Source organism: Sapajus apella, unplaced genomic scaffold (assembly GCF_009761245.1).
Source record: "Sapajus apella isolate SASKATOON/1434 unplaced genomic scaffold, GSC_monkey_1.0 scaffold58, whole genome shotgun sequence".
Taxonomy (NCBI): domain Eukaryota; kingdom Metazoa; phylum Chordata; class Mammalia; order Primates; family Cebidae; genus Sapajus; species Sapajus apella.
The window spans coordinates 6,703,088-6,727,731 of record NW_022436998.1 but is presented as its reverse complement, the minus strand read 5'-3'; the positions used below and the strand labels follow the sequence as shown (position 1 = coordinate 6,727,731).

At 37.8% G+C, this 24,644-nt stretch overlaps 1 protein-coding gene across 3 annotated transcripts in view; it reads left to right on the top strand.

Annotated features, from left to right (window-relative positions):
* Window positions 1–24,644, top strand: part of STAMBPL1 (STAM binding protein like 1) — a 43,594-nt gene that overhangs the window by 9,121 nt on the left and 9,829 nt on the right. The window contains exons 1-6 of one of the 3 annotated variants that reach the window (XM_032245593.1): window positions 4,863–4,971; window positions 12,481–12,563; window positions 16,277–16,494; window positions 19,486–19,561; window positions 21,673–21,768; window positions 23,854–24,211. In XM_032245593.1, coding sequence (XP_032101484.1) covers window positions 12,534–12,563; window positions 16,277–16,494; window positions 19,486–19,561; window positions 21,673–21,768; window positions 23,854–24,211 — 778 coding nt within the window. In that variant the 5' untranslated portion in view covers window positions 4,863–4,971; window positions 12,481–12,533. Of the gene's footprint in view, window positions 1–4,862; window positions 4,972–12,480; window positions 12,564–16,276; window positions 16,495–19,485; window positions 19,562–21,672; window positions 21,769–23,853; window positions 24,212–24,644 lie in introns of those variants that run through there. The other 2 variants (XM_032245592.1, XM_032245594.1) reach the window with 2 other exon arrangements.

Sequence of the window (24,644 nt, the reverse complement as noted above, 5' to 3'; positions counted from 1 at the left end):
TACTTTAAAAATTGACAATATTTTCAATCCTCATCCACATTGAGTTTGACTAATCTTGTAAATGGTATCAGTCAGATACATTGAAATACCTTGTTTAAATTCAGTTTCTTAATTACTAGTGAATTTAAATGTTCATTTCCTGTGACTTAAATGTTTATATTTCTCTTATGACTTGCTCATGTCACTTGCCCATTTTTACTCTTTTTCTTACCATTATGCAAATGTTTTCTATAGTTTAGAGATAATAAATATTATAGCTGTCAGTGATGCAAACTTTTTTGTTCTTGTTGAAAAGATTTTTAAAGTGCTATTCAAGCATTTTTAAAATATTTTATTTTTAAATAATTTTAGATTTCCAAAAGATTGTGGAGATAGTACATGGTTTTTATACAACCTTCACACAGATTCCTCAAATATTAACACCTTGCAAAACCACAGAAGTTGTCAAAATCAGTAAATTAACACTGATACAGTACTATTGTCTAATCTACAGATCTTACTCAAATTTCACCAGAGTCCTTCTGAGCAAGGAGCTTATCCAGGATCACACATTGAATTCATTTGTTGTGCCTCCTTAGTCTCTTTTAATCTGTTAATCTTCAACCGTTCCTCAGTCTTCCTGTCTTTCATAATCTTGACACTTTTTAAGAGCACTGGCTGATTGTTTCATAGAAAATCCCTTGATTTGGGTTCATTTGATGTTTCTTCATGAGTATGTAATCAAGACTAGGTCTAGTCTTTTGATGGTCAGAAATAACTTGCCTGAAGAAGAGAGGCTTAAGTTAACACGGGAAAGATGGGTAGAAAGTAGAAGTGTGAACTGAGGCTGGGGTGTCTTTGCATTGACTTTGCATAGTGCATTTCAGCAACTGAAAGAAGCCAGTGGAGGAAGTAGTGTGAAAGAAGGCTGTAAGGAGACAGTCCGGTTAGACCCAGCTTTGTGGGACTTACTAAGGATATAGGATATTAACAGCAATGGAACATCATTCAAGGGCTTTAAGCGAAGGAATGGCAATATCTGAATCAGATTTTTTAATGATCACCACAGGTAGATTCTTCACCAGGTAGAATTAATCAAAGGGGAGCAAAATAGAAACAAATACAACAATTAAAAGATGATTCTAGCAATGCAGACAGAGAAAAGGGTGGTGTGTACATTAAGGAGCCTCCCCAAAAGATGGTGAAAACTTGCCATTTTGAGGGATGTTTTGGAGGGCAAATCTGAATCTGCACATGCAGGTGGTAGATTGGATGTGGGGCTAAGGGAAAGAGTAGATGCAGGGTTGTTAATTTCAGGGTTTGCCAGAATTTGTGTAATTGATTGGATGTTGGTGCCATCCATGGAGATGAAAGAGACAATTCTTCACCTCTGATGGTGAACTCAGAAGCATCACCATCTCCAATTCTTTTAGATGTCAACAATATAATATCTTTGTTTGTTTATACTCCTGTATCTCATTATAGCCACTTAGCTTCCAAGTTCTATGGTTTTTCCTCAGAATCTTCCCCAGTAACTGTTTATCCTTCTACATTCCTTTCACTGCTCTTCAGTTCAGACAAGGGTTTCCTGATTCCAGTGTTGCATGCCTGCTTCCTCTCTGGGCCACCAATTCCTCTTCTCTCTGTAAATTTATTGATCGCTGCTAGAGTATTTGCATTTAAAAATATGTACTAAATGTCTCATTTGGGCAGATCACCTTGTTGGGGAGAGTTGGAAATTAAGTCAGTTAAGTATATTTCAGGGAACTGGAGTCAATTCCCAATTATAATTGAGGCAGAAGGAAAGAAGGCCATTTTGCCTAGCGGTCAAGAAAGGACCATATTCTTCTTTCACTCCTTACATAAAAATAAATGCTATGCAAGTCAAACATATTTATCCTAAAACCACAGAAGTACCAAAGAAAAGATTGGCAGACATATTTTAAAATTGTTTATGATGAGTAAGTTGAAAGGCCTTTTAAAGAATGTTAAGACATCTAGATACCATAAAGAAAACAGGTCCTTAAAATCTTAAATTTTAAAAATTCTATGTAAAAATCAAACAACTCTCAAGCAAGAATGCCAACTGAACTAATAATTATAGAAGGAGTAATGGAAACAGAAAAACGGCCACTTTCAAACACCACAATAATTGTCTCAGGGAAAAAAAAATCTTCAGATGCCACAATTAATGGACAACAGTATATTTGCATAGTCTCCCTACAAGACACTTTTCAATAATAAAGAGAAAAATAGTATCAGGGGAGAGATCTGACAGATATAACTTAAACAAATGATCAAGATTAAAATCACTAATAGTTGAACAATTCAATGACATATGTCTCCTGATACATCATGAAGGATACACCATCATGTAGAAGGCATTTTTTGCCAGAAAATGCATAACTCTCATTGTTTTTTGTATTTCATCTTTGTCACAGTTACCACAATCTTTATTAGATAATTGTGTAGATAATTGTTTGTTATTTTTACACCTCTCTGCCTCACTCCTGGCCCCTAGCAGAATGTAAGGTTAATAAAAGCACAAAGTAGGGGCTTTATAGATAACATTGAATAAATGAATAAATTTATTTGGAGCTATCAATATTTGCAGGAAAGATGTATTTAGCGTTGGACTGTACTGAATGAAAAATCACAGTTGGGTATCCTTGTGGAAATGGATAGAGGACATTTGAAGGTATAATACTGAAGCTCAAATTAAGCTGAAGCCATGAAAATAAAAGGAGTCTTACAGAATAAAGATACATCAAGAAAAAAAGGCAGAATATTAATATTTGAGATGCAGAGTGAGGGAGGAGGAAGAGAAAGGAAACACCTCCACTTCATCGAGGCCAAGGCAGGAGTTGATTTTAAAATAGGGACTATTCACCTGATCAGGGCCTGGTGCTTAGTGGGGGTTTGTAACTGATGCAGTAAGTCTCAAGTTTTAATGTGTGTAAAATTTACATCTGGGCTGCTTGATAAAACAAGAGATCCCTGGGGCACCCTTCCCAGAAATTCTGACTCAGTGAGGCCTAGAAATCTGTGTGTGTGTGTGTGTGTGTGTGTGTGTCCAGCGCACCCCTCCTCCATCATGTCGTTGTAATGCAGGCAGACTATCCAGGAACCAATCCCAGAGGGAACATGGCTTCAAAGGCAGGGAGATGTCAGCTTTAGCCAAGGAAGGTAGGACGGGGATGGGTGGTGAGCAGATAGGAACAGCAGATGACCACTTGCCAACAACTTTGCCAGAATAAGGGGCTCTTTAAGAAAACTTTTTAAAATGGATTGCCAGGGAAAGTGAAGGAAGGAAACTGTCTTTTCTGCTTCTGCCTACTGCACTGAAGAGATCCAGTGCAAAATCAAACATATGAATACAGCCTCTACTGGGACGTGTTAAACAGTTAAGATTCTTGTGGTTGGAGAACACTGGAGAAGCAGTGGATGAGAAGCACTTCAGGACAGTCAGCTGTCTTTTGCTTTTGAATAATAGAGCTGGACTCAATTCATTTTGTTGAACTACTGACCTTAAGAAAATTAAATAAAATTGATTAATAATGCCCATGGACTAACTCCATTTCTGAGCTTTCAGGCAACTGGCAGGCAGGAAAATGATGCTATTTAAAACATTTTATTTGTGACTCATTATACTTCATTGAACCAACTATCTTTGGAATAGTATTTTGTTAAAAGCAAATTGCAATAAAAAAGGAAGTGTATTAAAACGTACATTAAAGTTTAGTGCCTTTTGGGTAGCTTATCTTTAGAAATGCATTATTTCTAGGAATTTATAGCATTTTAACAGGAGAGCACAATTAGCAAGTTCACATGAATTTAAAGATTCCAAAATTAGTACATTGATGAGCATATGAAATGCCTTTCATATACAACAAAATTTAGAATTTGTATTAAAAACCAGCAAATATTTTGAATTGAACTGTGTCTTGATAGAATAATTATGGATTTGAATTTCTTAACTATATAAACGAGGTGGTCAGTCCACAGACACTAAATCATTCTGCCAATGAAAAAAGTGAAGGGGGCCGGCCACAGTGGCTCACACCTGTAATCCCAGCACTTTGGGAGGCCGAGGTGGGGAGATCACCTGAGGCCAGGAGTTCGAGACCAGCCTGACCAACATGGTGAAACCCCGTCTCTACTAAAAATGCAAAATTAGCCAGGTGTGGTGGCTCCTGCCTGTAATTCCAGCTACTCGGGAAGCTGAAGCAGGAGAATCGCTTGAACCTGGGAAGCAAGGGTTGCAGTGAGCCGAGACTGCGCAATTGCACTTCAGCCTGGGCAACAAGAGTAGAAAAAAAATGCACTGAGGAGATTGTCCAGTGCAAAACCAAACATGAATACAGCCTCCATTGGGACGTGTTAAATCACATTCCAAAAAAAAGTGAAGGGAATGAATGCCCTTTTATTTCTTTGGCAGAGAGGAGATTATGAATCAGATATTTGTAATGCTGAACTGAAATCTTCATTTCCACAGTAAATTTTGTCATTCTTGTCCAAGGCCCAAGGATGTGACCTTCACTTGGATTTTGCTGATTACTATGAGAGGTCACGTGCCAGTGTTGCTGTCTGACTGAGAGGATGAGCTCTGGACTCCTGGGCACCTAGAGTCTCTGCTCTGTCATTTGTTTAAGTTACTTATCTCTTCTAGGCTTTTGTTTTCTTATCTGTAAATGGAAATAATGGTAGTAATCATTTGTTGAGTGTTGTGCTATATGTTTTACAAGCATTGTCTTACTTCACCTTCTCAGTACCCCTATTCATTAGATACTATTATCAACCTCCTTTGCAGTTTGGGAAGCTGCAGTTCTGCAGTTAGCAGTTCCTGGAGCCAGAATTTGAATTCAGGTGTTCTAACCCTGAAGACTGCATGTCTAATCCCAAGGCTCAACTGCCTCCTATTGGAAAAGGCTAACTGAGATCATATGTGCTTATGTATCCAGTTACTCAGGGAAGGAAAGCATTCTGTTAATGGTACCTATTATTATTATATACTTTTTTTTTTTTTTGGCTATCTTTCTCTATTAAAGGTGAAATAGTACGTTACCTGCCCAGAATTCAGCTCCCTCTTACCTAGAAGACAATCTAGAAAAAAGCAAGTAAGAAAAAAGGCTTTTTGAGCAGCAAAATTAGAAATCATGTAGAACATTCACTGTAATCAAAAGGTAGTTCCCTCACAGATCTCTCCTGATCCATCCCAGTCTACACTTTAATTCTATAAATAATCTTAGATAATTTTATTAGTGAGAGAAAATAGATTAAAGAAGGAAAAAGACCAAAGAAATTTAGTGAATAAGTTATCTTTTAATTGATTTTTTTTCTAAATGAATGACAGATTAAACAGCAAATTAGAAATGGAAAGAAGTATAGTTATTGGCAGGAAGCATTGTTACTGCCAGTGAACCACACCTACTTATTCAGGTCACTAGGGCATTCAAGTTGAAATAAAATGTTGAATTATCAAGAAAGGGTTAATGTTTCTATTTTAAGTTAAGGAGTAAATAATATATCTTAGAACTATTTCCTTCAAAAATATTTAAATCTCAAACATTTTATTGTTATTATTTACCATTTACTATTTTAGCTACTCAGAATCACTTCTTTTGTCATGGGATTTATATAGCTAAAGATTTTCTTGTATTTCAAGTGGAATCCTATACTAATTAGGGAGCATATTACAGAATACTAAGAATGCCTTATGTAATGACATTTAAAATCATGTATAATAACAACTCAGAAGAGAACAGTTACAGGGAAGATCAGCAGCTCAGCCATGTGAGCAAGGAGACAGGCTCATTCCCCCTTGGGCTCTGCCATCCTTCAGCCACTGGCTGTCCTTGGGCTTGACCCTTCTAGGTTGCAAAATGGCTGCTGCCTTTTGAGACTTATGTGAAATCACATGTTCAGCTGGCGAAAAGGCACATATTCCCTAGGATGTCTCTTTGTATTATAGATGAAAATCTCTCCCAGAATCCTCCCAAAAGATTTCCCCTCGTTCTCATTTTCCAATATTTGGTCACTTGCCAACCAGCCAAGCCCTGGCTGCAAGGGAGACTGAGAAAGTGAATATCTCTGGTGGGACTGGGCCCTGCTGGTGAGGAAGAAGTAGTGGTGGCTAGGGGATAGAAAACTGTCTGTCAAAAGCTCATTGTAAAGAAGCAAGTAGTTACACATCAACTAACCATCTGACATCTGTCAACTTTTAGGAGAGGCCATTAAGCTCACCTCTCCAACATCTGCTATGAGAAAGAACTGATTTTCTTTGAGTTTCTTCCTGCAAGCTGGGAACTCTAACGGAACTTTAATATATTACCTCACTTAAGCTTTAATTGAGTTCTGGAAAGTTATTGTCCCTATTCAATGGATGAAGATAAGGTGCACAAAAAGGTTTAAAAAGCTGCTGTAGCACTTCCAACTAGTGACAAAAATGATCTTCCTCAAGTTGTAAATGGCCCCCAAACCTTCAGGCTAAGGGCACTGAACCACTTCATCTTGGTGGCTGGATAAAAAGTTTGTACTACACTATGCAAAATAATTATTTTACCGTCCAGTGTGTGACTTGGTTATACTTAGAGTAGTCTGTATCTACCCCAAAGTAACTTAACACATGCATCAGGAGTGGTTTATCATCTTTCCTGTAGCAACTGCATTCTTGCTTATTGATCTAATACGAACCATTCTATTGTGACTGGTATATTTAACGTGCAATATACCCCTAGAAGTAACAGTCAAGCACCTGGCACCTAGTAAATGATCATATAATACTTACAATATAGGGAAAAATATCTCATAAAAGCTATTTCTAATATTATGATCATTTCATTTTTATCTTATCAGTATTTTAGCACAGATAATATATCACCTGGGTCTCAGCATATTTCTGATTGCAGATACTACAGAAGATAAGGGTAAAAAAAATCAATGTGATCTTTGCTTTTGATGTATGAATTTTTTAAATCTTTCAAAAGGGGACATGAAAGATAGGCCTAGATGTATTTACTTTTCCTGAAGTAGGACCCAATCTATAAGAGTGTGATTCAGGAGATCCTTCTTTGTATCTCTGTCATTTAAGACATGGGAATGATCCTTTACCTCCCTTTATCTAAATCAGATTATGTCAATGCAGCCTACAGGCTGTGTTACAATAATTTTCTTTCTCTATCTCCAGCTGAGTAAATTGCACCATGTTCTTCCTGGAAAACATGACCACTAACCCAGTGGCTATTGATTTGGCCAATTAGAAATGAGACTCCAGGAGGTGATATAAGGTGCTCTGTCCTTTCTTAACTGCCAGTGGGCCACACCTAATTATCCAGGTCATTAGGGCACTCAAGTTAAAAGAAGTGCCTGGGAGAAAATGGCACATTTGGGTGATGGTCTCCCTGGCTGTTTACTGTATGCTGAGTCTCTAAGGAGACTGTTCATTGCCTGGTAGTCGCCTCATTTCTGAATTCTGGAAAATATTGCTTTGTGGGTGAAAATGGGTCAGGATTCTGAACTTTGCCATCACCCCTCCCTGCCACACACAGATACACACACACACACACAGTATTTTAAGAAAAAGAAAGAAAGAAAAGAAAAGGAAATTTAGGCTGAAAAAGTCACAAAATAGGTCAGATATTTTCCTCTGCTCATTCTTGCATTATTTGCTGCTGGTTTTAAAGGCCAGAATTGTTGAGACTCTTCCACATTTTCTTGAGGGGCTTCAAACTTGGAGACATTGCAGGGACATAAAAACCAAGAGGATTTTGCTATGGTTACATGGAGAGTAAATTGTTATAAACTAAGAGCTGTGAAATATCAATTTGGAGAGGGTACTTACCTCTTCCCAGGACACTCACAGATGAGACCACATTTTTGCCACATCCCCTCTGGGCACAGTTGACTGCTCAGTTGGTTCCTGGAGCCACTTGTTAGCTGAATCACTGGGAGGAGGGTTGGCCTCTGTGTTCATTGTGAATATGTGTGGTTCTGACACTGTGATTCCCCACACCCTTGTGAGTCAGGATTAACAGAAAGCAGACTCTCTTCTACTCCTCTATAAAAGGTCAGTTTAAAGAGAAAAATGATGATGTCTCTGGAGATTATGGTCAGGAAAAGGGGCTAGCAATAAAAGCAAGAAGGCAAGAGTTCTGAAGCAAGAACTCTCAAGAGGTGCCTTACAGGTTAAATAGATCACAAGGCTGGAGTTCAGATGTTATCAAGCCACAAGAATGTGAGGTAGAGGTTAAGAGTAGGCTGAGATTAAAGCAGGCATTTCTGATAAATGTTTTCTATTAGTTTTAAGCCACTCTAAAAGCAGAGAAGTGGGGCTGTGACAAGCCCCTTGGCGAATGAGGAAAGCGAGCCTTGGAGGGGGCTCAGTAAAGGATATTTAGCAAGCAAATGATAGAGCCTAGACTCACACCCAGGCTTGTCTGACTCCAAAGGCTGTTTGCGCCACGTGCCTTATAGCACTTTGGACCTCCACTTCGGCAGGGGAATTTGTTTTATTCTTGGATGATATTGAATACTTCCCATTCGTTAGCATCAATGGATTTCAAGTGCTATGAGGTAAAGTACCTCTTATTGTACACTCAGTTCAAAATTTCTAATTATTTTTATAAGGCCACAGTAGCACAAATGGAAAGTGATACTTGCCATTAATTTTTTCCTGTTTTAGATTCTTCTGGCCCACTTTATTTCTGATTAGATTGAGGTGACACAGTGATTTTTTGTTTTATTTTGTTTGCATTGTTGATCTACAGCCATGGTTTTCAAACTTTATTGATCTTAGAACCCCTTTATACTCTTCATTACTAAGGACACTAAAAAGCTTTGTTTAAATGAGGTATATCTATTTGTATTTCCTGTACTAAAAATCAAAACAGACTTTTATAAGAGTATACAAGTAAGCATTCCATTAACTCTTGTATCCTCTGAAAATCCCCACTATACAATTGTGAAAGACTGATATTTTAAAAATCAAATAATATTTTAGTAATATTGTGAAAGTAATATTGACCTCACAGACTCCCTGATAGGATTGTGGGGAACCTGGGCCACATTTTGAGAGCCACTGATCTAGAAAACGTACCTGTTTATGTTGATGTAGGCAATTGTTTATAATGCAACTATAAGTCCCAGGACTAGGGGCTAAAAAACAAGGGAGTTAGGACAGGACCATCAGGTAATAAATGGTTCAGAAAATAAGTTGACTGACCAGTCTGTGAACTTCTTTCATCTTAGATTTAAAAGGAGTTAGCTTTTATTTCTGAATTATTAGTATGTTCATATGTGGGAGTGAATAGCGAATTGTTTTTAATCTGTAGTAGTTTAATAAATTCTGATGTTTAAGATATGTTTAAACATTTCGTCCAGATAGAATTTTATTACAGAGATGTTCGTTTCATTGTTTCTACTCACACTTAACCATTGTTTTTTGGTCACTCAGCCCTGGATCCACCTTTCCTCTCTTGGCATATCCCACTGCCACCTGCAGGAGGCTGAAGTGCTAGATACTTACATCTTTGGCCATCTTTGCAGCTTGGCTGCAGGTATGTGACCCAAACTCTGCCAGTTAGACACCTGCATCTCATGCTTTGAAATAGAAACTAGGGACATATAGAAGTACATGGCGGCTGTACATCGTTCCCAGGGCAGCAGCTGGTTGCTGGGATTGCTGGTGTTGGTAGAAGAAGCTGTAGAATTCCCTGCTCATCAGGTAATAGAGACAGCAGGGGTGTTTCCACCAGGCCAGTGCCGCTGTGTGGTTTGGGGCAGTGTTCTTGGATGTGTAGCTTCTGAACCTGATTTCTCTGGCCTGCCTAGAAATTTGTGTTTTTTTTTTTCATTATCCTTCCATGAATTCAAGAGTCAGACCTTTGCCTGCAGCTAAGAATCCTACTTAATTCATTCTGAAATGCAGTGTCTCTCAAAGTATTGTTTGGCAACCTCATGTATATGGAATCACCTGGGCCGTATCTGACAATACCTACTTGTAGACTTAGAACCTATGGATTCAGAATCCTTAGGGTGGTTCTTAGGAGACTGCATTTTAAACAGATCTCAGGTTTATGTGATTTTAGATGCAGTAAAATTTAAAAACCACTACCTAATGTTTATAACTTTTTAAATGCTATGTTCTCTCTTTAAGGGTATGAGCAATCATCAAAAGAGTTAAAAAGACAGAGCAAAGGCTTATGGGGAATGTGAAGCAGGGGAAGGCGAGGAAAAAGGAAACACTAATAAGTCATTTATTAGGGCCTTGTAAAAGAGTAGAATTGGCCGGGCTTGGTGGCTCATGCCTGTAATCCCAGCACTTTGGGAGGCCGAGGAGGGCAGATCTTTTTTTTTTTTTTTTTCTGAGATGGAGTCTCACTCTGTTGCCCAGGCTGGAATGCAGTGGCATGATCTCAGCTCTCTGCAGCCTCCACCTTCTGAGTTCAAATGATTCTCCTGCCTCATCCTCCGTAGTAGCTGGGATTACAGACATGCACTACCACACCCTGCTAATTTTTCTATTTTCAGCAGAGACAGCGTTTTGCCATGTTGGCTAGGCTGGTCTTGAACTCCTTACCTCAGGTGATCTGCCCTCCTCGGCCTCCCAAAGTGCTGGGATTACAGGCATGAGCCACCAAGCCCGGCCAATTCTACTCGTTTATAAGGCCCTAATAAATGACTTACTAGTGTTTCCTTTTTCCTCTCTTTCCCCTGCGTCACATTCCCCATAAGCCTTTGCTCTGTCTTTTTAACTCTTTTAATGTCTTTTTTCCTGGGATTATTTTTTCTCACTGAGAAGTGTTAATTCCTCAGTTGAGATTGCCTACATTCAGTGGTGCCAGAATTATTAACTCGGCTTCTAAACTACACTGTGATGGAGCATGTCTTTTCTTTCTTGGGCATTTTTGTAACCTGCAGGTGTAGAGCTCAATGTTTACCCCAGGGATTACTGGAGACAGTGGAGGGGAAAGACTGGGATACAAGAGTAATTTTTCTTGAAGGGTTCCTTCACACACCGTGGATTTAGGCCAGAAAATAGCACTGGAGGTGTTGATTGATCTACTTCTGAGATTTCTAGAATCACTGATTGTTATAACTGAAAAGAATCTATCTTAACCCCTTGTTTCCTAAATGAGGAACTGAGGAGAAGATCCACATCCAAAGCCATCTAAGTGATGGGTGGGGTATAAAGACAAAATAAATTTAGAAATGGAAAGTGGCGATGCAGAGCTTGACCTACACTAGCATAAAATGGAAGGGAATTACTAATATTTATTGAATTAATATTTGAACTTGGGTACATTCACTTGACTTCTTTGAACCTCAGTTGTCTAACTACAAAATAAAGATCCTACTAATAGCCAACAATGATAAAATATTGACTATATGCTAGGGTCTATTGATATTTTAAGGACTTTATGTGCTAACTCATTTAATCCAAGCACAACCACATGACAAAGGAGCTGCTGTTTCTCCCATTTTGTAGATGCACAGAAAGGCTACATAACTTCCCTGCAGTCACACAGCTAAGCATATTTGTTTTCTATTGCTGCTTTTCAAATTTTTATGAAATTAATAGCTTAAATATACATTTATTATCTTACTGCTTTTTGGGTCAGGAGTCTAGGCACAGCTTATCTCGGTCCCCTGCTCATGGTCTCACAAGGCAGCAACTGAGTTGTTGACATGGGCTAGGGTCTTGTCAGAGGCTTGGAGTCATCTTCCAAGCTTGTGTGGTCATTAGCAGAATTAATATCCTTGCAGCTTTGGAAGTTGGGGTGGCTGAGTCTTTAAGGCCAGCAGGAGAGAATCTACTTCTTTTAAAGGTCTTACCTGATTAGATCCAGACCACTCAGGATAATTTTTCTTTTGATTAACTTAACATCAACCATTAGGGGGATTCATAAAACTATAATATATTTTCATGTTTGCCATATGTTTCAACATAATCACAGGAATAATATTCTATGACCTTTGCTGTCTTCTATTGGTTAGAAGACAATTACAGGTCTTAACCACACTCAAGTGGAGAGGATTACATAAACCTACAGATATCAAGGGGCAGGAATCACAGAGCTATCTTAGAATTCTGCCTGTCATAGTTCTAAGGTTGAGTTTAAATCCAGACTGGCTCTAGGTTTAGAGCTAGTCCGTGCTCCTAACCAATATGATCTTCTTTCTTCCTTTGAAGAAAGTGAACCTACTTTATAACCCTGCATAGAGTTCTGAGTAAGGTAGCCCCAAGCAGATTCATACTGGGTGCCAGTCAAATGTGTATTATTTTCACACCTTCACTTTTAAAGGTCAGCTTCAAGAAACCATAACCACCTGTAGTTTTGTATTTTCAAGAAGATATTTCCAACAGTCTCCCTAAACACTCAGGTTATATAAGTTATTTCAATTTGTTCATGTTTTTCTGAGGCAGAGCTAACCCTGGGGTTTGGGATTTCAAACTTGGGCCTCAAAAAATAACTTTAGCTCTGCTTCTTGTTTTTGAAACAGATGAAGTGATTGAGAAGAAACAGTGAACATCCTCCTTTTACATTTAAGACAACATGGATCAGCCTTTTACTGTGAATTCTCTGGTAGGTCACACCAGCTGATATTTAACATTTGGTTGAAAAGCCCAAAAAGAAGAACAGAAACATACAAATGTGAAATGAGTCACAATTACTTTAAGAAGTTTAGCACTTGTAGTTTTTCATCCATCTGTGTGGTTGTCTCCTTTGAGGAAGTGACTAATAAAGCTATCTTTGCAAGACTTAAAAATAAATTTTATTTCCCACAAAAGTCTAAAATTTTAGTTTATCTGGATAGATTCCAGGAGTGTAGTCCTTTGGCAAAACCCTGGAGAGAAGAATTTCAGAGTTGATATCCAAGGAGCTACTTAAAGTTCTTAGTGCCTCAGCTTCTTTATAGATAAAAATTGGAGACTCACTTCGTATGGTGACAACTGAGAAAAACATACATAACACCTAGGTATTGCTTTGGAGCCTTGTGTAAATGTCTTTGTACTTGAAGCTCTTATGCTTCTCACTTTTCCCCTCACTGCCCAGCACTGTGCACACTTTCTCTAGCTAGATCACATGGGCTTATCCTGTGTCCTAGATCAGTCTGTGAGTGTGAATATAAACACATTATATAATCTCCATGGCCCTGATTTCATACTTTGTGCCCAGTGACAATTGGAAACAATATTTTTGTTGCTTCTATCCTATCATGATGGTACGACAAATAGAAACTGTCATTCCCATTTTCCTCCTCCTGATGACCCTCCCCAACCACTCATGGCGACCTTGTAGGAGTCGGCCTATGAGCTGCAGTATACTAAATACCCTATATGCACAAAACTGAGCACCAGGACATAAGGAAATAGAGGTCCTGGTTCTTGTACTGAAATAGATTGTGACCTCATGTTTTTTCTTGACCAAGAGAGTCGTTCACAGAGCTTAGTTGTTTTCAGAGTATGTTTGGAAAGTGGACAATTGCAGAAACGTTTTCACTTTCTGTCCCCATGTTGTTGTTCCACTATGGTTGATAAAGGCTAACGCGTTTCCACCTCTGCAGAGCAAAGAGTCATCCTTATGAGATGTCTTCTGTGTTTTTCTAGAATATTATATAACAATAATTAAAATTTTATTGTGTATGTCACTGTAAAATTGAACACAAAGGCTTTTTATATGGAAAATTTGTGTTTTCATCCAAGAAGCTTGCATGCAAATGAAATATTATAGATTGATGAAGACTTTAGGTTATTTTCCAGCTTATCTTTGAAATCAATTTTAAATTTGGGAAAGATAGGACCATGCAAAAAAGGAAAATCAATCTAATTTTAATTTTCAGGAAAAAACCTAATTACAGTCTCTTATTGCTTCCTTTTTTCTCTTTCTCACTCCTCTCTTTTATTTGATGTACTCATTAATGATCACCTATGTCGCAGGGAATATGCTACATTCTAGGAAACAGAGATAAATGGAAAATGATCCTTTTTAAATCCCCAAGGAGTTCATAAGGGATTGGACATACTTGTACAGAAATAATGATAACTCGGTGTGGACTATATAGTAGTAAAATATGAACACATTACTTTTATGCATGTGAGAGGATGGAACCCCCTTTAGAAAACGTTCTGATTTTCATAGATATTTTTTCTAGTCATTTTCTGATGTCATCGAAGCAATTATCTGTGGTCAAATAACAATATTTTCATTTGGTGCTGCTGAGTTCTACAGATGAGTGTGGTTAGGGAAAAGTGGATGGATTGCTGTAGGTTTTGAGACATCTCAGTTGGAAAAGACTATATACTGAAGCCTGAGGCTCAAAGTTCAGAAACTCCAATTTCTGTCTCTGAAGTGGGGAAGCCACATAATAAAACGTACAAGGGACATGGCATGCTTCTTACTTAATGGAGCCTTGAGAAACAAATTTATGGCTCTCTGGTTACATATTAAACCTTTAGGAGCAAGAATCATTTCAGACCTCTGGAGTTCTATTGGCTATAAAAATACCAGCAAAGTAGGCCAGATGGCACTGGAAGAACTCCAGATATCTAATTCACTATACTTTGCCCCTGAAGGTTGGCTCAGTAATCCATGGCCAGACTAAACGTATGCCTACCTTGACTCTTTTGTAGCTTTCTATAGACCTGAATTAGGTGCTCCACCCACACAGTAGTCAGACTTGCAGCCTACCCTTAACTAACCAAGACCTTGAGAAGCTAAATTTGCTCTAGGCTAACTCTATTCTGGAAGCATTCAGCAATGGTAGAAGTGGTTGATCTAAAGCTGTGCTTCTCAAGCAGTGCATGCCTAAGTACCTCTGGAAAGATGGATTAAAACATTGATTCTCCAGCCTAACTCCAGAGATCCAGATCAATAGGTCTGAGGAGAGACCTATTGGAATTGGCATTTTTAAGAAACTCCCAGTTGATGCTAATGCTGCCAGTCCATGGACCATGCTTTGAAACATGCTGATCTAAAGCAGGGGTCAGCAAACTATCATCTAACGGCCAAACCACCTGCTTGTTTTTATAAATAAAAATTTGGGAGACACAGCTAGAGTCATTTTTTTTCCATATTATTTATGGTGGCTTTCATGCTGAGAGCTGAATTCAAGTTGCAATGGAAACCATATGGCTGGCAAAGCCTAAGGTACTGGCTATCTGGCGCTTAACAGAGAAAATTTCCTTTCTAAAGTGCTTTTTATTGAACAAGTATCCTGAATTATATATGTTCTATGCTTTGCCAAATGTGTATAGATGCTGTTTTTATTAATAAAATTCAAATTACTATCACTGACATTTCTTAGTAACATATCATTATTTTCTTAGTCAAGGACTAATTTAACAGTGTAATTTCTATTATGTGGAAGTCTGAGAGTCTTTTCATCTTTAAAAAAAATGGGAGGGGTGGCTGGGCATGTGGCTCACACCGGCAATCTCAGCACTTTGGGAGGCCAAGGTGGGTGAATCACCTGAGGTTGGGAGTTCGAGACTAGCCTGACCAACATGGAGAAACTCCATCTCTATTAAAGATACAAAATTAGCCAGGCATGGTGTCACATGCCTGTAATCTCAGCTACTTGGGAGGCTGAGGCAGGAGAATCACTTGAACCCAGGAGGCAGAGGTTATGGTGAGCCAAGATTGCACCATTGCACTCTAGCCTGGGCAACAAGAGCAAAACTGTGTCTTAAAAAAAAAAAAAAGGAGGGGGATTCTTATGCTTGAAAAGGCTTCTCCAAGATTTATTTGTGGTGTTTTTTTTTTTTTTTTTTTTTTTTTTTTCTCACTTAATGAAGATGCAGTGAGGCCCTAAAAACTTCTTACTAAACAACACTTATTCTGGAATATAACTGAATCTTTATAGTAACTTGAATCCAAGTTACCTCCTTGGAGACCCTGACATAAACCCTACCAGGGCAGGAATTTATTTCATGACCTGCTTCACATGATCCCAGATAGAAACATGCACAGGGATATGAAGAGCAATGGTATTTTACCTAAAATGACCTGAAACATTTGCATACCCTGGAACTTCCACATAATTGTACCCTGAAACCTAAGGTGGGATCACACTCCAGTAGCATTGTGTATTTACCCTGGATGTTTGTCTTTTTGTTGTACAGACCATGTGTTTAAGCAAAGATACTTTACTTTGATCATATCATTAACTCTTATGAAAAGATTTCCTTAGTTAATGGTATTAGGTTCCTCATAAAGAAAATACATCCATAATAATAGTCATATCCTTTTCTTACTATAATTAACGATTAATCAGAGATTTAAATTTTGCTTTGCAGAGAAAGTTAGCTGCTATGCCTGACCATACGGATGTTTCCCTGAGCCCAGAAGAGCGAGTCCGTGCCCTAAGCAAGCTTGGTTGTAATATCACCATCAGTGAAGACATCACTCCACGACGCTACTTTAGGTCTGGAGTAGAGATGGAGAGGATGGCATCTGTGTATTTGGAAGAAGGAAATTTGGAAAATGCCTTTGTTCTTTATAATAAATTTATAACGTAAGTGTTTTAAAGGCCTCTGAAGTAAGAAAATTGGAAAAAATATTTACATACTTTGATGTGGCAGTTTATCAGTCATGTTTTCATATTTAGACCAATTGCACAGTCTCTAGGAGCATTACATGTTCTGGTTTTTAAATTACCAAGTAATGTACTCACGGGCATCCCAACATCATCTCTGAGGCTTAGGGTCAGGGAGGGCATGAGGCTCAAGTTTATTAGATTTTCTCTCCAAGGCCAGTACAGTAATCTATTTAATACATGTTTCACTCTTCATAAATAAAATTTCTTTTTTCATGCCATTTTCCCTGACAGAAATTGAAGCTTTATGAGAGCAAGAACTATAGTGTAGCTCCATTTACAACACCTGGAACATGCCATCAACATTTTAAAAGGTTGATTTGGTGTACCTAGGGGGCAAGTTGGGAGATACAGGAAAGATCTGATCCAGGTGCAGGGATAGGGTGCCATGGTCAGTTTCACATAGCATTTATTATTTCTTTTTAAAAAAACATTTTATTTGGCTGTGTAAGAACACCATGTACAAAAAAGCTTTCAAAATGTTGATTAAAAGTGGCTACATCAAGACAGCCATGTCAAAATATCATATTTCTTATTAGATATTAGTTAGTGACATATCCTAGTTGAAGAGTTAACGGAAACGAGATTTGGATTTTCCTTACTAATTTAATAACGTACTGGTTGAAAGGCTGTCCTGTTATCAATAATTGTATAATCTAAGCTGAACCCTCTATTTTTTATTTTAATTGAAAGTCACACATTGATTACTTTTGCTAGCTTATTTGTTATTTATTAATTTTACTTAAATTGACAAATGAAAATTATATATATTTATGGTATGCAACATGTTTTGATACATGTATGCATATATTGTAGAATGACTAAATCAAGCCAATTAACATATTTATTACCTCACAGACCTTTTTTTGAGATAGGTTCCCACTCTGTTGCACAATCATAGCTCATTGCAGCCCTGACCTCCCAGGTTCAAATGATCCTCCCACCTCAGCTTCCCGAGTAGCTGGGACTATAGGCATGTGTCACCATGCTCAGCTAATTTTTTATTTTTGTAGAGATGGCATCTTACTATGTTGCCCAGGCTGATCTCCAACTCCTGAATGTAATGGATCCTCCTTCTTTGGCCTCACAAAGTCCTGGGATTATAGGCGTGAGCTACTGTGCCAGGCCAAACTGCATAATTATGCAGTACATTGTTATTAACTATAGTCATCATATACACTGGACCTCCTGAACTTATTCCTCCTGTCTCACTGAAATTGTATGTCCTTTGACCAGCATCTCATCCCCTATCCTTACCCACTGGAACCCTAATAGCCACTCTCTGCTTCTATGAATTCAACTATTTTAGATTCCTTCCACATTATTAAGTGTGATTATGCAGTATTTGTGTTTCTGTGCCTGGCTTATTTCACGTATAATTTCACTAGCTTAGTCAGGGGCCTAGCCTGAGAACATTTAAGAAGTTGAAAAGATACAATATTTTAAAAATTGCATTCCATGATTCTACCAAGGGCAAAATTAAAGGCAGTTTACATGACATACAAATTGAGATCTGCATTTTATTCAAGTTACTCAACTTGAAAATTTAGAGAATGGTTGGCAACCTTCACCCTACCTGAGAAAATCACTTCTTTTTAGAAAGTTAAGTAATAAATATGAAATTAGAGGTTATTCTCCACCATTGATAGCCAAACTTCTCTAATAATTTTTGTTTCTGAATAAGTTACAATTAATAATATTTTTTTACCTTCTGCTCTGATTTTGCATATGTTACTATGGAATTGTAGGCCTGGTGAAAGAGAAAAGGTCCCTATATCTCAGAATTACTGTGTAATCAAAATACTTGAATGCTCTTTTGTTATTAGTGGTATGATAATTTATAATTCATTTATTCTTCCTGAGCCTTAGTTCCTTATCTACAAATGAAAGATTTATGGGAGAAAATCTCTGAGGTCCCCTCAGCTCCAAATATCTTTGAATTTATTCTATTTATAAAGTCTTAGGTAGCTAACAACTTTTAAAGCCTCTTTAAGCCTTAATTTTCTCACTTAAAAATGGGAATTATGCTAACATTTCTGTGTATCCTATAGCCTTGTCATCAGGTGAGATAAAATGATGAGTATATGTGTGCATGAATTGATTTACAGAATCAGTAAGTATAAGATATAACATATTAGCTGATCAGAAATAGCATTTTCAGATCATTATGATTTATCAAGGAAGGGTTATTCATTTTGCAAATATTTATTGAGCACTTATGAGCTGGATGCCATTCTTCAGGCTGAGGATACTTTGGCGCATAAAAAAGAGAATTCCCTGCCCTTGTGGTAGCAGTTTCTTCATTTTACCTGGAAGTGATGCACCTGATTTGCTGTAGGAATTTCCTTTCACTGCTGCTATCTTGTTCCCTAAAAGGTGGTGAAAAATAATGAACTCCTAATTAGCACCTCCTAGGGATTCTGGTTGTCATTTCTCTTAGTTATGGGTTTTCTGTTAAGAGTTTTTTGATACATACACGATGGCACTGCTGATTCATCAGTGGTTGTTTGAGTTTTTTCCAAGAATGAGAAGGGATTTACATGATGACTGTTTTCATGCTCTGATGTTTTTATGTGATCCTCTCTGTTGCTGGCAGTGCAAAAAAGTAAGATGTGCTCTTACGGGGTTAAGCATGCAGGGCCTGAGAAAGATCAAAGTGACTTGATTTGTTTAGAGAATTCCCTGACCTTAACCTTATTAACTTTGGTGCTTAGTTTGTTGAGTTTAACCCTTAATACCAAAATAATACTCATGCCAGCCTTTAGTGAAAAAGCAGATGGAAAGACTTAAGTAAATGAGTAAGTTATTAAACATGTCATTTTTGAAAAAGGATGCTCATTCCCATATTAGAAGTCACTATTGAGCTTTTGCTGTCATATAATGCTAAGGACATGTTTTCTCTTTTCTTAGCTTGTTTGTAGAAAAGCTTCCTAACCATCGAGATTACCAGCAATGTGCAGTACCTGAAAAGCAGGATATTATGAAGGTATTGTGGGTTTGCTTCTCCACTGTGGGATCAAATGTTCTATAAGTATCCATTATTGATTCACTCTTCCCCTTCCTCCCCTTTCTCTTTCTCTTGAGAGTTTGAGCACAAAAAATTGATTCCATTAACAATGATGTTTCGATTTTTTTCTTAGACATTTAATGATCATTACTGAGCCAGTGTGGTTTGTCTAATTGATGCTGGCAGAACAGAAAGAAAGAAAAATGTTATCTTATGCTGTGAATGAGGAATTATTTTATAGTTCCTCCCAGAGATTAAGAGAATGTTGTATATTTCTTCAGATTTCTTTCAGACAGTCATTTTGGCTGGTTTTAATTATTTTATACAGCGCTGAACTCAGTAATTATTTGAAAATTAGGGTTAGTTATTAAGGCAGCTACAAAGTTCTAGCTATTTACGTCTTAGAGAACTAGAATTATCAAGTGTGCTGGGGAAGCAGGAGGTGGTGGGATAAAATACTATCAAGGAGAAAGAGTGTTGTAATTTATCATCAATTTTTTGATGATTTATTTATCACCAATAATTGCTATATCTGTAATTTTGGTTATGTCTAGCTGTGGACATATTCTTTTAAATAAACATTTACAATGTTTCCCATTTATTTGTCTTTAATAGTTTGTGTTGATCTTATATGATGGAAGATAAAATCACGTATACAAAGCCAATCATATCATGATATTTTAAATAATTTTTGAATAACATTTTACCGCATAATGAAATAAAAGCTTCCCTGTGAGTCTTTTCAGACCTGAGGATGCATAAGCAAAATGCAGATTTTGTCAAATGATGATCTACATTTTATTTATTTATGAGTCAGAATCTTGCTCTGTCATCTAGGCTGGAGTGAAGTGATGCTATCTCAGCTCACTGCAACCTCTGCCTCCCAGGTTCAAGTGATTCTCCTGCCTCAGACTTCCCATTAGCTGGGATTACAGGAGCCTGCGACGCCCAGCTAATTTTTATATTTTTAGTAGAAATGGGATTTCACTATGTTGGCCAGGCTGGTCTCGAGCTCCTGACCCCAAGTGATCCATCCTCCTCTACCTCCCAAATTGTTAGGATTACAGGTGTAAGCCATTGCACGTAGCCAACTTTTTTAAAGTTTACAGTCACTTACCTGAAGAATCAATTATTTTCATGCCTTTGTGTAGCATTTCCTCTTAATTATTTTGTTCATTCAACCTCAGAGAGTTCTGTTTGGAAACCAAAGGTGCCAGGCTGCCAAGGTGACTCATGTACTATAATTTAGGGTTGTGCTTACTTTTTTTTTGTGGAAGAAAAATTCTCCAAAAGCATATACGTTTCTCTTGTTTATGCTTATCGAATAAATAGATAGATGAATAAATAAATAAATGAATGATAAAGATTAAGAGATTAGAAACTTGGTGAAAGAGCTAGAGTCAGGAGACTTGAGTTCCAGTCCTAAATGGGCCACTAGCCGGTTGCATAATGCCCACAGGACCTTCAGTCTCTCCCGGCCTTTGTTTCCTCACCTCTAAAAAGGAAGACGTAGTTACACTACATAAGAATTCCCAGCTTTTGCTGCCATTAAGGATCCCTAAGGAAGCTGATCCAGAATCCCAGACCCCTTCTCTAGAGGTGTTAATTCAGTAGATCTGGATTAGGCTTGGGAATCTGTATTTTTATAAAAAGTGCCCCAGCTGTTCTTTTTACAGTCTAGCATGTCTAGAAATCCCTATCCACCACATATTCTCTCACATCCCTTCTAATTCTGATGCTACATGATTTATGTACTATAGAATGTATTGATCTCAAAACCACTGCCTAAAAGTGGGGTGCTACAAAGGTAGCCACAAAGTTCTAGCTATTTACGTCTCATAGCTTTGGGCTATAACAAAATGCTTACCGAATCAGTAGAGCCAATAAAGGTCTTACAAAAGGGATAATGGTTTCTATCCTGCTGGAAAGTTATATTTTGGACCCATCAAGAGATTTATTTTTCTGCCATCATTGGTTACTCATGACTTTATTTGTAATACACCTATCAGCTGTTTTTCTTTCTCACCTGATGACCTGAAAGAATATATTGAAAACTCCCACTAATCAATATATGTATATATTTTTAAAAGAAACTGAAGGAGATTGCATTCCCAAGGACAGATGAATTGAAAAACGACCTTTTAAAGAAATATGACATAGAATACCAAGAATATTTGCAAAGCAAAGTAAGTTCAGTTGGTAAATTTATTTCATGACAATTTTATGTACAAGTATTTTTTGAATTTTATTTTTATGTGATGAGTTTTTCAAATGTTATGTGCATTTAAATTAAAATTTAAAGATGCAGTGACGTGAAACCAATAAAAAATTTATGCTGATATCCAGGTTAAGCAGTTACACCAACGATGTGGTATTTCTGTTTCCCTACAACATCCAATAAAGCAATGTGTTAAAAAACAGATTTCCTACAGTGATTTAAGTAGAACTTTTTGATCAACATTTGATTATATTTGCCAGTGTAACCTTGAGCCAGATGGCTGCTCTTTGCCAGATGAACAGCCAGTAGGAGGTAGGGAGAGCAGTATATGGTTTTTGATGTGTTTAATTATGTAGGCCTTAGAAATGTGAATTTGATTCTTAAAATGTTATAGTCAATATTGAGTGAGATGGAATAATAGCTAACCATGCAGTCGAAATGTAATTGTATCACCCAAAAGTGGTGGCTTCTGGATTGTTATTAATAAAGAATGAACATGACGATAATGTCTGAGAGGCAGAAAGGCATTGGAAGAAGAAATTGGCCAGTCAGCGTATAGGATACTCACATTCAACATAGCATTATTATAAGTGCTTTTTTGCTTTCTTGTTTGTGTTTTATTTGCTTTGGAGGTTACCACCTTCACTGACTCTCACTTCAGTTCAATCTCATCAGCTCTGAAAATGGTCATTAAGCTTTTTGACTTTCTATAGGCAGGACTGGCAGGCTGATTTGAGTGATGAGTTTTAACGAAGCAGTAGAGGGAATGTTGAAATTGAGTATCCCTCAAGTGTGCTTATTAATGACTTGAAATATGAAAGATAGAAATGATCTTGGAGGCTAAGAAAGCAAGGGAGACGAAAGCCCAGTTCAAGTCTCTTTTCCACAGTCAGCAATGTGTATGATCTTCCTCTTCAGGATCTTCCTGGGAGGAACAGGCTCTGCAGCTGTTCCATGTTCTGCCTTTGATACCTGTGACTTCACAGCCGACGGTAGAATCTCATGTAGAAATCTCCGTGGAGTTAGAATAGCAGCACTAAGCCTAGGAGAGATGCATAGATATGCCTGTGAGCCCTTGCTTCAGCCAGAATTAGCATCATTTGGAAGCTTGTTAGACATGCAGAATCTCAGGCTCCACCCCAGACCTGCTGAATCAGGATTTGCAACTGCAATTAGATCCAGAGTGATTTGTATGCACCTGAATGTGCAGCTATAAGCTGTGTCCCCCAGGCTAATGCCATCTTACGGTAGCTCCCAAATCTAGTTTACATCAAATCACCTGGAAGGCTCATTAACATTTCATATTATCTGACCTAATAAGCCTGGATATTTTGTTAGGACTGGAGAGCTTGGGACTCCTCATTTTTAATAAAACTCTTGATTAGTGGTGATAGAAAGGTTGGAACAGATTTTAATAATCATTTTTTAGTGATTCCTTCTTATCCATAAATCTCCAGCAGAGTATGAGTTCTAGAGTCAAATGCAAAAAGTTCTAGGACAGCACTGTTAAATAGAACTCCCTGTGATGATGGAAGTGTTCTGTTTGACACTTTCCAGTATGGTACCCACTAACCACATGTGGCTACTGGGTACTTAAATGTGACTAGTGTGCCTGAGGTACTAAATGTTGGTTAATTAATTCTAATTTTGTTTCACTGTAATCAAGTCCAAATAATCATGTGGCTAGTGACCTCTATATTGGAAGCGTAGTAAGGGTGAGATATTTTGTTTCATAGGGTCTTGTCAGTCTGACTGAGCAAACAACCTTGACCTTGATTTTCTACTATTTAGAAGCATAAGGGAATGGAGGGATCCTGATTGTCATGGCCTATCATCTCTGGTAAAATATCAGTGGATTTAGAACTTCTATCTTAATCAGATCAAGGGGCTTTTTGCCCTGGTCTTATGTATTTCTCTCACTGTTCTGAGTGTCCCTGTGGGCATACAACAGTATCTAGCCTTTTCTCTGTCTGCTTGAAGATTGAAAACATCTAATTCCAGTTCAATGTTTTTGCCTTGGAAACTAACCTCTCCTGGCTGCCACATTTTTCAGAACAAATATAAAGCTGAAATTCTCAAAAAACTGGAGCATCAGAGATTGATAGAGGCAGAAAGGAAGCGGATTGCTCAGATGCGCCAGCAGCAGCTAGAATCCGAGCAGTTTCTGTTTTTCGAAGATCAACTCAAGAAGCAAGAATTAGCCCGAGGTCAGATGCGAAGTCAGGAAACCTCGGGGCTGTCAGAGCAGATTGATGGGAGTGCTTTGTCCTGCTTTTCCACACACAAGAACAATTCCTTGCTGAATGTATTTGCAGATCAACCTAATAAAAGTGATGCAACCAATTATGCTAGCCACTCGCCTCCTATAAACAGGGCCTTAACACCAGCTGCTACTCTAAGTGCTGTTCAGAGTAAGTGATGAAATGCACCCCTGTGGGACATTGAGGCTCCTCAGATAGAATCATATTTCTATAGCATCTGGGAGGGTCCTCCTCATTTCATTAATTGTAGTAGAACCCCTGCAGAATATGGTGTGAATAACAGGAGTAACTTTCAATACTCTTTGACTTTTACTATATATAACCTTAAAATTCAGAAAATATGCTTTGCCCCCAATAGAGCAGAGACTCTATAATAAATGGGAAGTATTTTATCATTGAACAGAGATTTTTTTTTTTTTTTTTTTTTTTTTTTTTTTTTTTTTTTTTTTTTTTTAGACGGAGTTTCACTCTTGTTACCCAGGCAGGAGTGCAATGGCGCGATCTTGGCTCACCGCAACCTCCGCGTCCTGGGTTCAGGCAATTCTCCTGCCTCAACCTCCTGAGTAGCTGGGATTACAGGCAC